General features: G+C 40.2%; 2 protein-coding genes across 5 annotated transcripts in view; one reads left to right on the top strand and one right to left on the bottom strand.

Annotated features, from left to right (window-relative positions):
• Positions 1-245: 245 nt before the first annotated feature.
• On the top strand, positions 246-10444 carry MNS1 (meiosis specific nuclear structural 1). The gene is made up of 10 exons (XM_042804299.1): positions 246-447; positions 2969-3159; positions 3330-3457; positions 4365-4467; positions 5308-5537; positions 6296-6512; positions 6591-6698; positions 8214-8471; positions 9456-9581; positions 10132-10444. The coding sequence occupies exons 1-10, from the start codon at positions 246-248 to the stop codon at positions 10228-10230; spliced, it is 1662 nt and encodes a 553-aa protein (XP_042660233.1). The 3' UTR covers positions 10231-10444.
• TEX9 (testis expressed 9) overlaps positions 5602-15603 on the bottom strand; it is a 30307-nt gene continuing 20305 nt past the window's right edge. For 3 of the 4 annotated variants that reach the window (XM_042804046.1, XM_042804048.1, XM_042804047.1), the window contains 2 exons: positions 15423-15557; positions 10550-11606 (listed from right to left, as the gene is read on the bottom strand). In XM_042804046.1, the coding sequence (XP_042659980.1) occupies positions 11529-11606; positions 15423-15557 (213 nt within the window). In that variant the 3' untranslated portion in view covers positions 10550-11528. Of the gene's footprint in view, positions 5879-10549; positions 11607-15422; positions 15558-15603 lie in introns of those variants that run through there. The other variant, XM_042804045.1, reaches the window with a different exon arrangement.

The raw sequence follows: 15603 nt of genomic DNA, 5'->3' as shown, positions 1-15603 counted from the left end.
GGAGCAGCGACTTGCTGTGACAGCACAGCTGGGAGGAGCAACAGCAGCAGATGCTTCCCCCTTAGGTGGATCATCCAACTGAGACGACCTTGGCGAGGAGAACAGGATGTGCTAGGAGGGCATGGGACAGAAATGCTTGCCCAGGTGCAGGTGTGCTACCCACGTGCCTGCACCTCCTGCAAGGCTGCAGATAACCCAAACAGGGAGGTGCAAACCATGTGCGAGGTCACCGAACAGCAGCCCCCATGGTTGCTGTGGGGAGGACACCAAGAAGACTGAGCCGGGCTCTTTGCCAAGAAGCACAGCAGGAATCTGAGAAGGCCAACAGTCGCAGACTGGAAAAGGGGAAGTTCTGGCTAGATGGGAAGGAACAAAAAAAAAGAAAACCAAGCTTTAGGATGGGAGCCTGCAGTTCATGTGGGAGCTCTCAAGAGGAGACGAGCAGTTGTATCTGAATTGGGGGAAATGATTGTTTTCCATCTTTAAGCATTCAATTTAACGAAAGGAACAGGGCAAGAGTATATTGGGTGTTTCTGTGGAGTTTCTGGAGTATTTTCCTCTCCCTGTTCTCTATACAGGGTGACTGTACATGCTGAAAGGTTACTTGCCTTTCTTTGGAAATCTGCACACACAATATGTTTATTGAGCTGTCCCTGTGGCCTAATTTATGTGAGGGAAAACAATCAGGGCATTAAAGGTAAGAGTTTCTGAGCACAAATTGCCATAAGGTATCAAGGATAAAAGAATTCTCTGGCTGCGTTTTTTTCTTCTTTGCAGTTTAAACACACTGCAGCAAATCTGAAATGTATGGGAAATAAAAGAGAATGAGGCACTGAGGACTGGAAACCTCAAAAATATTTTCCCTTTGGGATCTTACTTCATATTAGTGCTGTGTTCTGTCCCTTCCATGAAAGATACACTGCTCACAAATACTGTTTACATGCAAATACAAGCCACTTCTTAATTTTAAAAACAACTTTGTGAACTGTCTTGTTGGTCTCACATATATGTGGGTTTTTTTCAAGCATTTTTACTCCCACTTTTCTATCTGAATGCCTTGCTGTCCTGGACACTGAATCAAGGTATACTTATGTTCTCATTTTAGAGTGTTGCTGTTCCAAATTGAGGACATCATGTGAGCCAAGGTGAAATTTTACATCTGAGGGTTATTTGCTGTTATTTCCAGAAGTGAGGTGAGCGGACGTGTTCTCATTACTTTCTTTGGTAAGAAAGAAAATTCCATTTATTTGCAGTGAAGTGTAGAGCTGTTTACTGAGGAGAAATGACAGCAAAAGAATCTTTTGCACCTTTATTCCCCCGCCACCTCTAAATGTTGAGCACTGAAGGTCAGTGCTGTGGCAGTGTGGTTAAAAGCTTCCTTCTTTCCAAGTCAATACCCTGGAATCATTGGGTGATAGGTTTTTTGATACTTAATTGTTTCCTTGCCTACTGTTGAAGAAACTGAATTTGGTTTTGAGAGCACTGTAGTGGTAACACCACTTGGAAAGAAGTAGGGAAAGTTTATGATCTTTTTCTGTCTCATCTCTCCCTGCTTGTATTATTTCAGTTAAAAACATGGTCTCCTATAGTTTACTTCCCCCACCCCCAGCATTGTGGGAAAACATTATTCTCATTAGAAGGGCAAATAATAACCAAAGCTTCAGAAATAATTCTACTAATTTGGGAGATACTGTAAAAGATTGGAAACTGATTTAAAATAATGAATGTTCTCATCCCATAAATAAATACAGGCAAATCTAGCACAGAATCAATAGAAACATCCAGACATTTTACCTCATTGTGAGAGGTGTTCTTAAGCCTTATTCATTTTAATCAATTTTCTAAAATAGGTGACATGAATTAATTTTAAATCCTGCTTTAAATAAGCTTAGATGTCTTTAGTTTCACATAACTAGGTAGAAAGGAAAACAAAGGTGAGAAAAGTGGTAAAAGCGGGTGGGCAGAATTTGGGGAATTGGATGCCACAATGTTGATTTCCTTCTTGGAGCAAAGCCAGAGAGACTCTGAACACTTGTGCTCCAAGATCTGTCTTTCTGGAAAAATAAAGGGCTGGGGTTTCCTTTTGTCTATCAGGTTTAAGTGAGGCCTATTATATACTAAGCAACCTTACCAGAATAATATACCATTATGTATTCGGGTGATGTTCATGGTTCATGTTCTGGCTGTTGATTTCTACCCGTGACTGTATCCCCCACACTTGTTTACGATCCATCCTAATAGTTATGAAGCAGAGAAATTCTTAATTAAATGCTGCCACCTAGGTTTTGTGGTTATAAGTGAGTGAAGTGCACTAACATGAAATAATAATTTAAAAAATGCTCGAGGTTTTTTTTTTTAAGGTATTTTTGTAATTCTGTTTCTCCCAACTCCCTATGCTCAGCTTTTACTTCTTCCTACTTCTCCAGAGCAACGGCAGTGAGTGTGTGTGTGCCAGTAACCCGGCCCCGGCTACTCCCCAGACTGTTCTCTTCTGGAGGACGCCGCTCCCCTCAGCCGCTCCCGAGGCCCACCGCGGCCGGGAAGGAGAACACAGCCGTGCCAGGCCGCCCCGGGTCACGTGCGGGGGCGGGGGGGTGGGTCGGGTCGCCCTCTCGACCAATCAGCGCGGCGGACCTCCTCCGGAAGTTGAAGCCGTTCCGCTCTGTTTGCGCGTGGCTGACCCGCTCGTTGCCATGGCAGCGCGGCGTGGTTGCTGCGGGCGGGCGCTATGGTGAGTGAGTGAGTGAGTGAGTGAGTGAGTGAGTGAGTGAGTGAGTGAGTGAGTGAGTGAGTGAGTGAGTGAGTGAGTGAGTGAGTGAGTGAGTGAGTGAGTGAGTGAGTGAGTGAGTGAGTGAGTGAGTGAGTGAGTGAGTGAGTGAGTGAGTGAGTGAGTGAGTGAGTGAGTGAGTGGGTGGGTGGGCGGGTGGGCGGGTGAGTGAGTGGGCGGGTGAGTGAGTGGGCGAGTGAGTGGGCGGGCGGGCAGCGGCTGGGGCCCGGCCGGCGGCACCGCCACCGCCTGCCTCTTGTCGCCCGCAGGCGTTCGTGCGGCGGGGCGTGGAGCTGGCGGCGGAGGCGGAGGAGCGCGGCGGGCGGAGGCGGGCCGCCAGACTGTGGGCCGCGCTGGAGCGCGAGCGGCGGATGGAGGAGGCCGTGAGGCGGGTGAGGGCCGGGGGGGCTGGGCAAGGGCAGCTCCACCCGGCTTGGCCTTGTCGGAGCATTCATTCTCCGTTAAACACTGCGTGCTGCCGCCGTGGTCTTGCGGTGTGTCTGCTGCCGGGGACGTGTGCGGGTGTGTGGAGGGGAGTCGTCACGGAAATTGTTGTGATTAGGCAGAAGAGAACAAAAAACGGAGAGACCTGCAGCTGGAGCAAGAAGAAAGGCTGGCGGCTGAGCTGGCGAGGTTGAACCACGAAAAACTTAAAGACGAAAAGATGAGGCAACAAGTAAGAGAGAACAGGTAGTACTTCAAATACCGCGCTACTTGACTTACCTAGCTGTTACTGTAAATCAGTACCGACTCTGAAAAGTGTATTTATAGAAGTATTCAGTCAGTTGTGTACCTCCTGCTCGTTATTTTTCTTGAACACATTTTGGACTGAAACAAAGTATAGCCTGAACTGTAGCAGGACTGTAGCATGAGATGTTTTCAAGCAATGGAGAGGGAGTTTTAGTATGCTCGAGTCAGGTACATAACTTATGTTTTAGAATAGGCTTTAACTCTTTGAATTTGTGCAGCAGAAAAGATAGTAACTGGAAAAAACACAGCAAAAGGTAGATTTGGAGAAGTGCTTAGGAGAAGGCTGTGATCAGAGGGGTTGCTCCGGGTGCCCGTGAACGGTATCACAAGTGTTGGAGGTGAGCAGACAGCCGAGGGGAGGGAGGTGTGACGCCAGGCGGCCTGAGGGGACCCAAGTCAAGCAGAGGTAAGACAGAGTTTGGGAAGGTTGTGGGAGAAGCAGAAATTCATCTGACTTGGAGGGGAAAGTTAATTTAAGATCAAGCTATAATAAAAAGCTAATTTTAAGCAAATCTTGTCAATAAGAGGAAAACTTTCTGATCCACAAAACTTTTGAATATCTGCTTATAGATAAAAGTATACATGTTTATATATGCATATGTGTATTTATACAGTTAGATGTAAAGTATGCAAAACTATTGATAACATGTACAAGTATACATAACTCGTGTTTTAAAGTTTTGATTTTTTTGCTCTTTTATTAGAGCCATGTTTTTCATCTAAAATTGGGATTCTCTCTGAAAAGTAATTTTTTCTTCAATTTTGTTTAAAAAGTTAGAGAAATTTCAATTTTTTTCCCATAGGTACTTACTAGTAGGATAATTTTTTGTTTTTCTTCCCCCTACAGTCTTGAACTTCGAGAATTAGAAAAAAAGCTAAAATCCGCTTATATGAATAAAGAGCGAGCTGCACAGATCGCTGAAAAAGAAGCTATACAGTGTGAGAAAATGGTAATTGGCTTCAGAGTGTATCCCAGCGCCTAAGTGCTGTAACTCTTTGTATGGATTGTGCTGGAAGTTTTTCCTTTGAAGCTGACACCTTTTTATCTAAAACATTGTTAGATCTAGGCATTCAGTGTTTATTGAAATATGTTTTGTATTATGGACTAATTAGCTGGCAATAACCAGCTTTAAGAAGAAAGTTTACTTTGCCATTGCAATCAAATTAGTAGTGAATTAAGCTGCATGAATGGATATAGTTTTACGGGTTTTGTAGTATTTATCCAAGTTAAAACTATGATACACTTTGTACAGCAGGTGCTTACTGTGGTGAATCCTTACCTCAGAAGCAGATTGTTGCAGGTGTTGTTACTGCTATTTAACACATATCTGAGTAAGTTCAGGAAGAACTGTGAACTTTTAGATACAGAGTAATATTGGTGATTAAGCAGATGATTCTGATGATGTTAATGTTTTATACAAAATATAGTTTATGCAAATTGCTCTAAAGATAACATGTTTATTGAGGATGTTCTCCATAGTTCAACACCACTGCAGTCGTTAAGCCAATGCAAGCTAGTTTCACTCATGCTGAATGCACTACTTTGTTCAATAAGTAGCTTCCTTTAAGTATTGTTAATTCTCCTCAAGTTGTTTAGATACTGAGGGTTCTCTTCAAGGGCTCTGCTTACCGAATTAAGCTGTTAATGTTATAAATATATTTATAGATGGAGGTCGAAAACATTCCATTTTTGTAATGCAGTATACTTCCTTTTTATACTGTGTATTTTTTAATGACAAGTTGTATTAGTGGGAGTAAAAAGGAATCTTGTATTGCTTTTCCCTGTATAGAAACATGAGGGTGAAATAGCCCAAAAGATGAAGGAAGAGTATGAAAGGATAATAAAAGAAGAAAGTTTTGCAGAACTGAGGCGAAACAAGGAGAAAATAATGTATCAGCAAGAACTGGAGAAACAACTTGAGGAACAAGAGAGGAAGAAGCAGGATGCTTATGAAGAGTTTCTAAGAGAGAAACTCATGATTGATGAAATTGTAAGAAAGATCTATGAAGAAGACCAAATGTTAGTTACTTTCAATTTTTATTATTTATTAATTTAAAAGCACTCATGCAATTTTGTATAGAAAAATAATTTGCATACATTTATTTCATAGACTAAGGCCCATTTTAGTTTTCCTTGGTCACATTTTACTAACAAGAGACTGACTTACATGGATTTTGCTGTTCAAACATCAGAATGTTCCTGTCATTCCAGTCAGTCTTGTGTCCTTGTTCCCCAAATACAAAATCCAGCTTATTTCAGGGAGTGCTTCCATTTGGCTCATCATGCTGGAAATGACTGTGTCACTGATTTCTGCCTCACCTCATGTTCCAACCTCTTCACAAGATGTGCTGCACGCCTGTCTTTGGGACAGGGATAGAAAAGGAGGTTTCTGAGGACAGGGTGGTAGTGGGGTGGGGGAAAAGAGTTCAGTGTGTATAAATAAATAAATGAAAAGTTTAGGAGATTCTGGTTATTTAGGCTATTGGGCTTCCTTCTTTCTGTTCTGATGGAGCGTGTATAAAATGCAGTAGTAGTGAGTACCTATGTGTACAGTCTGTCTTCCTGAAGACAGGTGTGATCCATGAGATTCTCTTTTTGGGGTAATTCATTAATAAGTATTTTCAATTTAGATATCTAGTTTCCAGCTGAATGGGTAAGGAGAGTCATTTAAATCTTAGTCTCTGGAATACATTGTTAATGATAAGCACATGGTCTGTTTAGTGTTATTCTGCAGTATGTTAAATAACTCCTTAAATATTTTTTTCTATCTTCTACAGGGAAAAACAACTGAAGTTAGATAAAATGAGAGCAACTCAGATGTACATTGAAGAATTTAAAAAAGAAAAAGCTATCTGGAGGAGAAGGAAACAGGAAGAGATGGAAGAAGAAAATAGGAAAATTATGGAGTTTGCCAGCATTCAGCGCCAGAGAGAAGAAGATCAGATGGCTAAAGCTCGAGACACTGAGGAGAAAAAACAAAGACTTCAAAACATGGTATCAAAAATTGAACTTGTTGAAAAAATTATTGTACATTCTTGTCTTTTGTTTAGAAATCTTTCCTTCCTGTCATAGATGGCCCAGAATCTGAAAAGAGAACAACAGAAGCGTGAGGAACTGGAACAAATCCGCCAAGAGCTGTATCTGGAAGAACAAGCGGAGGCAGAAAGGAAGAAGGAGATGGTAAGTGCTGGCAAGTAGATGTAGTGGTACCGATGTATTGGGGGGAATATTTCACTTTCCCTGGGCTTCTGCAGATACATTTACAGATATTTCGGTACTTGTCAGATACCAGCTTTTTATGTGTCGTATGTATGTTGTGTGTAACTGTGCATCAACTCTTAAGGGAAAATCCAAATGGAGAGGAGTATTGTAACTTTGCCATTATTCCTGCAGAACATTCAGGTTAGTGGAGCTAGTCTAGATGAAACTTTTATAAAATAAAAATAGTAGTGTATACACAGGAAAACATGTAATTTATGGGACAGTTGTAGCTGTGGGTAGACTGATCTAATTTAAACAGACCAGATACGAAAATTTAAAGAGAAAATGAAATCATTTTGAATTGCTGATCTAGAAAATAAGCAGTGAAGTGGATGCAGGGGGCAGTATTTTACACAGTCATCCTATGTCCCTTCACTTCTTCTGATGTCTTTGTGCCAGAGCACTGCTCCTTCAGTCTTCGGACATTATCCCTGGAGTCGTGATGCTTGAAGAACATTTAGCGAGAGTATATCCCACATGGAGTTTCTTCTGCTCTGAGGATGCTCTTCAGAGGCCATTTAACTCGCCTTTGTGCAACTTCTCCTCTAACAGTGCTGGCAGGGTTGTTCATGGGCTGGGCTGGGCTACGTTTCCACCACACTTTGGATTTGCTAAGTCTGCGGTGTTATTTCTGACTTTGGGATGTTTTTGAGGGACTCCTTGAGCCCATTTTGGTCTGTGAGCTGTCTCAAAATGAAAAGCTTAATTTTGACATGGTTTTAGGTGTATTAAATGAATTTGAATTGTTTTCAATTCTGTTCTGGCACAAAATGTCCATTTTCAACACTATTTCCTAAATGTTCTTACTCAGAGAAGCAGTTTGTATATTAACTTAGTTTTTGGAGGGAAAATTCTGTCATTTGAATTTCCTTCGCTGTTCCTAACGTATTTATGTTTTAATTTCAACCAGGAAGATAACTGAAGATTTTGAATACCCTTGTGGTCTCCTTTATACATTTATTTATCTCATGAAGGAGAATGCCAGTAACTTTCAAGTTCAGGTTTAAGCTAAGAAGGTTAATTAACTGCTTGCTTTTTGCATGTCCATTTGCTTTTTCCTATAAGCCTGTGCACACTCTGTCCTACCTTGCTATGGGTGACAACCAAAATGTAACACAGGCTGAGATATGTGACACTGTTATTTTTAGAGGCCTGTTCTTCAGGCCAACTGTCTTGTTGATTCGCTTCATGCTAGTGGAAAAAAATAATCTCCTTTTGTTTTGGACTTGATTTTGAGACTTTTGAGACATTTGCCAAACTGGTTAATACTGGAGAGCACTGACAGATATGGGGTGTTTGCTCTAGTTATTTATGCTAGAAGGTAACAGCTACAGTAAATTTATTCCAGGACAAATCGAGTAGATTGGCTGATGATGATCAAAATTTTCCACAGTATGTTCAGTAATACAGCATTTTATTAAATTTCCTTTATAGGCAGAAATTGAAAAGAGAATAAGGCAACGCCTAGAGTTAAGGCAAACATATGAAGAGCAATTTGCTTTAAAGAAGATAGTGCAACAAGCTATGCAAGAAGAGGAAGAAGCCTTCAGGCAACAGATGTTGGCCAAGTTTGCAGAGGATGAACGCATTGAACAGATGAATGCTCAGAAACGGAGAATGAAAGAGCTTGAACACAAAAGGGCTGTGGAAAAAATTATTGAAGATCGTCGCAAACAGTTTATTGCAGATAAAGTAAGAGTTTCCACATTGGCCTTTGCTTTGAGCAGAAATGTTTCAATATGAGAATGCTTCTGCTATCCTCAGTGACAAGGCTGTTGTTACTGGGGGGAGGAGGTGTCAGGGGAATTGCAGAGAAATGTGCAGGGCAGCAGCAGGCATTTGTTTTGGTTTGCTGACAAAGAAGTCTTTTTAGAGCTAACATTTTGTAGCTCAAGAGGTTAGAGTCAGCAACATCCCTAGACCCCTGTAATACCTGATGTGCTCTGCACATGCCTCTTCAGGGACTGAAGTACTCATGGTTGGACTTGACGACCTTAAAGGTCTTTTCCGACCTAAACAATTCTGTGATTCAGGAGCCATGAGATCAGTGACACAACTGTTGTCCAGTTCAGCGTCCCCGATCAGCAGTGCTGACAGGATGTGTGAGAAGGGGAAGTCCCAGCCCTGATTTTAGACTAAGTCTTGTGAATTATAGTCTGAGGAAGAAAAGGTATAAACTGAAAACAAGTCACGGAATCTTATACTTCAGTTTTCAGACCTGTTTATAGGGTATCGGTCACATGTGTAATGTGAAGTGGAAGTCATCAGCATGAGAATACATGCCCATTTCTCCTTTTCCTGGTTTAGAACAGTAGAGCAGAACAGACTATCTTGTCTGACAGGCAAGAAGGAACCAGAATTTATCAGTTAACTACTTTTATAAGGACTTCTAGTATGAGACCAAACAGTTACATAGCAGACTAGCCCCATGTCTTGCCGTACAGGCTTCTGTTTGGTCTGAGATTTTTCTTCTAGTCACCAAATAGGTACTGTTTAAACTGTGCTTTGTGGTTTTTTACATATACTTCTTTCAAACAGATTTTCTGTGACCAGGAGTTAATAAGTACAACTTCAAAATTTACTCCACTAAAAAAATTTTCCCTTTACACTGTGATGGATATTGGTAGAAACAGAGCTGAAACCAAACAGTTACAGAAACTTGTGTGTTTGTTGTAGGAGCGCGAACTCGAAGAAAGAAAGTTAGATGAGAGAAGACAAGAAACCATCCGTGCAATTGTTGAAGAGGAGAGACAGAAACTCTTGAAAGAGCATGCGTCTAAATTATTGGGTTATCTTCCTCGAGTAAGTGAATTGTATTTCAAATGCTTTAAATGTTTGTCCTGTAAATTATGGATAGTTTAAGGTGAAATTGCAGAACCATGTATATTTCTGAAGTCAGTGGGTATCCTTATTATATCAGCTCTCTGGTGCTCATTTCAGCACAACTAAAGGTGGAGGTAGAGCCCCACCCCAGCCCGTGCCTCTTTTCAATGCAGTTCCTTGATTTTACTAAACCTGCACCTCTGCTGTGCTGCCTACAATCACTCTTATTAGAGAATGCAGATAAATGTTGTCCTTTGTGTAGTGCTCGAGTTGGAATCTTTATGGGGTTCTCATCATAATTTGTGTGAAGAACAAACGAAGCAGCTCTTCTAGGTTAGCACCAAGCACACCAATTTGAAACTCATTTATTGAAGTTTTGTAATGGTTTTCAGGGCTGTTTATTTCAAAGGTAACACTGCTACCATGGATATAAGCTATTACATTCACTTCCATAGAAAATTTCAGAGATCCGCAATAATATCTCTACTTTGTTTTACCTTCCAGTGTGCTTTTTTTCCCCTTATTGCAGGGAATACTCAAAGACGAACATGACATTAACATGCTTGGAGAGGAATTTAGATTGGCTTATCAGAAGAGAAGAGGTTATGCATTTTCAGAAGAGAGTTGAAATTTCCCGCATCTCATCTCCTGGTTTTCCACTAGGTGTCATCTGATTTCTAATGAAAATTTCCATTTGCTGTTAACAGTGAGGAACTCCGTTTTAATATCATTAAAAGTCTCCATTTTAAAACTGGAGTTCTAAATTGATGAGCAGTTAGTTTTATTTAAGTGTACGTTGTAATTGCCTTTTTCATCAATAAACCGTATGGAGTTCTCAGTTATTCTCAGTGACATAGCAATGTTAAAAATGTCTTCTCCAGCAACTCTGCAGAAACCTAAGCTAGTGTGAATTCATATGCATATTTCACTATGGAATATAAAATTGTCTTCAAGCACTATTTTTGGTACTAATGTAAAGATTTATCTGCACAGGCATCACACTATTAAAATATGAATTTAAATGCAGTTTGTCTCATCTCAGAGGGGTAGGTCTGAGGTACTTGTTTCACTGTTAGTTCATGTTACTTTGCTGGTAAGATCTAAGGTGAGACATTTCTCCATTTTGAGGTCAGAATCACCATTTATACCTTTCTTTCAGTGCATAAACTTATGTTTTATGTGCCATGTTCCTATTCAGTTACTCTGAGGGAGGAAGCCATTGAAATAGCTGAGGTTTGACAGAGGTTCATGCAAGCAGCACAGGCTTTTATTGCTCCTGTTCATTAACGTACAGATGATATGCTCAGCTCATCTGTGCTCCAACTTTTATCTAGTTCTTGATTATAATGATGACATGGTGAAATCTTAAAGGATGTAATGCTTGTAGAGCACCTGTGAATAGGGAGCCATCACTCCTGACTGTATCCCAAAGCAGCTGCTGATGGCCGGGGAACAATTTAATATATTCACCTTGACTAAAGTACTAATTTTACACAATACAACTGTATCAGATTATGGAGTCTCTCTGGATAGTGAGGGGTGAGTCCCAGGTATGGTTTTGCCAGCCATTAGTCTCTATCTTACTAAACCCTGACTTCTTTGGACTGAATATTACCTTAGATAAGGTCTAGTTTTAAATGCTAAAATAGAGCAAACCAATAACAAAGTCCACTTGTTGGGATATTCCTTACACAATCTGTGCTTTTCTGCTCATTACAGAATGGACAGTTTGGCCTGAAATTTCAGTAGGAATTTGGTATTTCAACACAGGCGGTCAGGCTTATAGAAGTTAAACAATTTAAGCATAAGCACAATAAACAAAATCAATTCACTGGCATGTACAGTTAATAACTATTAAAAAGTGTTCATATACAGTGCCAAAGTAATGTACCAGCTGCTGTGTATTCCAAACAGAAGCTGTGGGAGTTAATAATTTCCCCAGTCAAGAGCTTTCATTAATTCCTCTTCAGTAAAAGAAAGCATCCTAGCAGCTTCAATGTGCATCTTAAAGAGGAGAAAAAAAAAAAAAAAGATTAGGAGCAGAAGGTAAAGCAGTGAGAATGACCAATACAAAGTCCTGTGTAGCTGGTATAGCTGAAAGGGGCTTCAAATATATCATTCTGGTTTTTTGTACTATGGTTTTGATGGATGTTCACCTGTTCAAGCTGAAGCTGCTATTCATATTTTTCTGCAAAAGTTGATAGTGTAGGAATAATGTGATAAATTTTATGTTGAAGATTGCAACTTCAGTTCTAGTAAAACAGGACAGTCTCTTCTTAGTTCCTCATATTGCTTTTAAAAAAAAATTCTCAGTTTTAATGAAGCATGGAAATTACTGAAAATCTGCCAGCTCTTGTGACCTCTAAAGGATGTGTTTAAGAAAATGGGTATGCATTCTTTCCAGCTGATCAATGTACAGTTTAACTTCAAAGCTATTACAGATCAAACACATCATTATGATTCAGCGTGCTAGCACTTCTAATATGTGTGATTTTAAAAAAATAATGTAACACCATTAAAAAATTAACAGTCGGCATAAAACAAAGAGTAACGGTATTACACCTTGACGAGAGCTGCCTGGAGCTGACCCGTGGTAGCTGTGGTGCCAGGTATCACACCACACATCTGGGGTCTGTTATGGCACATACATCTACACACATGCACCCACTGTGTGGACACATATATATGTTTAAACATCATACAGTAATAGTCTGGATTTGTATTTCCACTAGACAGGATATAGCACATAGCTTTAAATGGAACACTAAGAGGAACAAACAGAACTTTCTAACTTAAATCAAGGTTATTTTCTGTTGAAATCATGCAATTGTTTGGGAAAGTGTCATCAAGATCATCAGTGTTTGATGAGACAGCAAGTACTAAATGGTCAGTGTATTTGCACAGAGCTACCCACCACAAAGGTGTAGCAGCTGGAATGCCCTGAGAGCTCCCTGGGTTCCAGCTGATGTGACAGCAGAGCTCACAGCTGTGCCACACTTTCTCATCACCACACCAGAGTATAATCTCTTTACCTATCATCATTCAAAGTAGAAAGGACAGGGTCCCAGCTAAATAGTTTTTACTGCAAGTTTTAATAAAATGGCTATGTTTTGAACCACACAAAAAAATTCCTGTCTACAAGGAGTCTCAACAGAGGTGGGTTTTTTAATACACAGACATACTGTCAGTTCAAAATTACATTAAAGCCTACTGTGGTTCCCAGAGGCAGTGTAACACACTCCAGCTCTGAGAAGCTCAGACGAACTTTCCTTAATCCCTTTTAAAACTAAGATGCTCTATTAAATCCTTCATCTCAAGACAAGCAGAGAATGGTCTGAAGACACCAACTGGAACACTAGCAACTACTTACTGCCAGCCGTAACTCATCCTACTACTGATAATACCTTTGGGGTTTTTTTTCCCCTCTATCATTCATCATGTGGTAGCATATTCTCACCTTTAGGCTAGCTGTACTGCTACGCACATCTGAATCTGGCACGCATAATTACATGAATAGCCCAAATCAGGTTTTCCTCATTCATTCAACAAAAGGCTTGTGCAAAAGAGACTTGAAATTTTTCAGGTAATTGTGTATATTGAGTACACATGAGCTTTAGCTGCCTTCCCCTGTGCCTTCTGCCAGGAGCTATAAAAGGCAGAGTTAGCCCCATTCTCTTTTAGGTTCTTCCAATCACAGCCTTCTGAAAGGACAACAGCATTTTCTATGAGTAATGTTTTTTGTAAGAAACGGTAAGTGGCTTCCTCTATTATCTGCAGTTCTAACACAGTATTCATAATTTTTAAAATACACTTAATGGAGTTTTGTGAAATTTATCTGAGACTATGGTTTTGGTTCATAGTCAAACAGAAATACTGCTCTTCGACATCCATCTCTCTGAATTCACGTTCTAGAGGACAATGAGTTACCTCATGTATGGAGGGTATTTTGAGTGAATGCTGTATTTGTTCATTCTCAAACTTGAAGAGCTAGGAGGGCCAGCCAAAGGCTAAGCTAGCAGTGTTTCTGTTAGATGAATCCCCAACATCTCCTCTGCATCCTGCTACTGCCAGAAAATTTCTCTTTCACTAGAAATGCATGAGCAGCCCCAGTTCCTCGTATTCGGGTTACCTATCCTCCTTTGTCCTGTGTTGGAGAGGGATTCCAAATTCAAGGGTATATTTCCATACTGCAATCCCCAGTTGTTAGGATAAGTATGTGTATTTCCTTACATAAAGTTGCCACTTCATACAGAATATTCCTCTGGAGGGCTTAACGTCTTCAAGAGTGTTTACAAAACATCTGGTGATCACTGCAGCTCAAAGAGTAAATAAAATGTTCTGTTTCCTTATCACAAAGGCTGGTCCTTCTAAGGTGCTTCTGCCCATAAATACATTCTTGTTTTAGCTCTCATAGCTTTGGTTTGAGTGTGCAAGAAGCACAGTAACTCCATCCCACAATGAATCACATCAGATTCAGCAGAGCAAGCAATTCGAGGTGAACTGCTCTATGATGTTAAGATCCTGCCTAGACAATTGTGAAGCCCAGAGCTCTGCATGTGTCTCATGCAGCCTCAGAAGGAAAACGGATAGAAGTAATAGCACTCAATCCCAAGTATTTAGTAAGTGAAAGGTGTGATGGAAGTAGTAAGACCTAAATGCTCATGGGTTTATGCTACAAATATAGTGTGAGAAATACAAGGTATTTTCCCCACTCTGCAGTGTCCAAGGTTTCTATTTTCAAGTAAAACATCCTTCCTTTATGGGACATCAGTGTAGCTTTATCAAATACAACAGTTAAAATATAGCTAAAACTGTATTTATCTGAAGTATTAATCCACTTTTTACTATAACACCTTTCTAAGAAAACTGTATCACTAACTGTTCAGCATGAATTGTCAGCAAGTATTCCACTACTGATCCTCTACTGAATTTCAGCATCAGCTGCTGAAGAAACTGAGAGGCAGTAGCCCTTCCCTCCCTTTTATGCCCTGAGGGAGATATTAAATGAATGTAGAATTCAACGACTTTCAAAATAAGGCTAGCTCTATGTGCAGTGGGGATGAAAACACCCATGCAGCCATGTAGATGTTTCTACATTGTGTGTGATTCAAAGTATGCATGGTATTCCAGGAATTACAAAAGGATGGAAACAACTCCCCTCTTCTCTAGGTGTCTAGTAAATTCACACCTCGAATTAGTACTCTGGGTTTTTATTTGGTTTTGGGTTTTTTGTTTTTTGTTTTTTTTTTTTTTGTCAGACACACAAGAAGATCTGCACCTGGGCAGAATTGTGCCTGTACAGAACACCTCAGAATATAAATAAACAATGTTAATAGACAAGAACACACTTTGAAAACCCAGGAGGAATGTAGGTCTAAAATGTCATGGCTCACTCCTGAGAGGGCATGCTGTTACAGCTGCTGATACAACAAGTAATATCCTGGAGCAGGGAAACTGAAAAAAAAAATCTCACATGCTAAAATGGATTCTACTGACACAGCACCAAAGGGAGTTGCTGTTACTACCTGAACAGTATTTGTTCCTGAACAAATAGATACTCTTGGTCCTAAATCTTGTCAGTAGTAGTCCTCCAACATGACAGGATGTGTTCCAAGTTAGGACTGGGTCAATTCACAAGGAGACCAGCCTTTGCTATATAGCAAAATCTTAGCAACATGCACTAATAAAAGTGAGGCAGCTGCTCCCCTTCATTGAAACTTCCCAGTCTTGGGGCTCTAGTTTACATGATTATCTTACTTGACAAAAGACACATTTAGCTAGAAGTTGTTAACTGAAACATTTCAATACTCTGGTCCTTACCTTTTGTCTCTTCAAAATATCAATTAACTTCAACTGCTTTTTAAAACCTGTGATTAGCTCTCCCTTTTGTTTCTGCAGTTTCTTGTTTTCTGTTTTCAGTTCTTCAATTGTTTTGAGTTCTTGGTTAGCTACATCCTACCACAAGAAGAAAAGGAGAAATGTATTATTTATGAAAGTGGTG

This window comes from Tyto alba, unplaced genomic scaffold (assembly GCF_018691265.1).
Source record: "Tyto alba isolate M040663 unplaced genomic scaffold, T.alba_DEE_v4.0 Super-Scaffold_41, whole genome shotgun sequence".
NCBI classification, from domain to species: Eukaryota; Metazoa; Chordata; class Aves; order Strigiformes; family Tytonidae; genus Tyto; species Tyto alba.
This window is presented reverse-complemented; position numbering and strand designations above follow the sequence as displayed.

Excerpts from the sequence above, each read along its gene's own strand:
- MNS1 (XM_042804299.1), top strand. The coding sequence starts at position 246 with ATGGTTGCTGTGGGGAGGACACCAAGAAGACTGAGCCGGGCTCTTTGC. Across the intron at positions 448-2,968 it reads TCAAGAGGAGACGAGCAGTT|TGGGCGGGCGGGCAGCGGCT; the intron begins GTATCTGAATTG and ends TGGGCGAGTGAG. Across the intron at positions 4,468-5,307 it reads CTATACAGTGTGAGAAAATG|AAACATGAGGGTGAAATAGC; the intron begins GTAATTGGCTTC and ends TTCCCTGTATAG.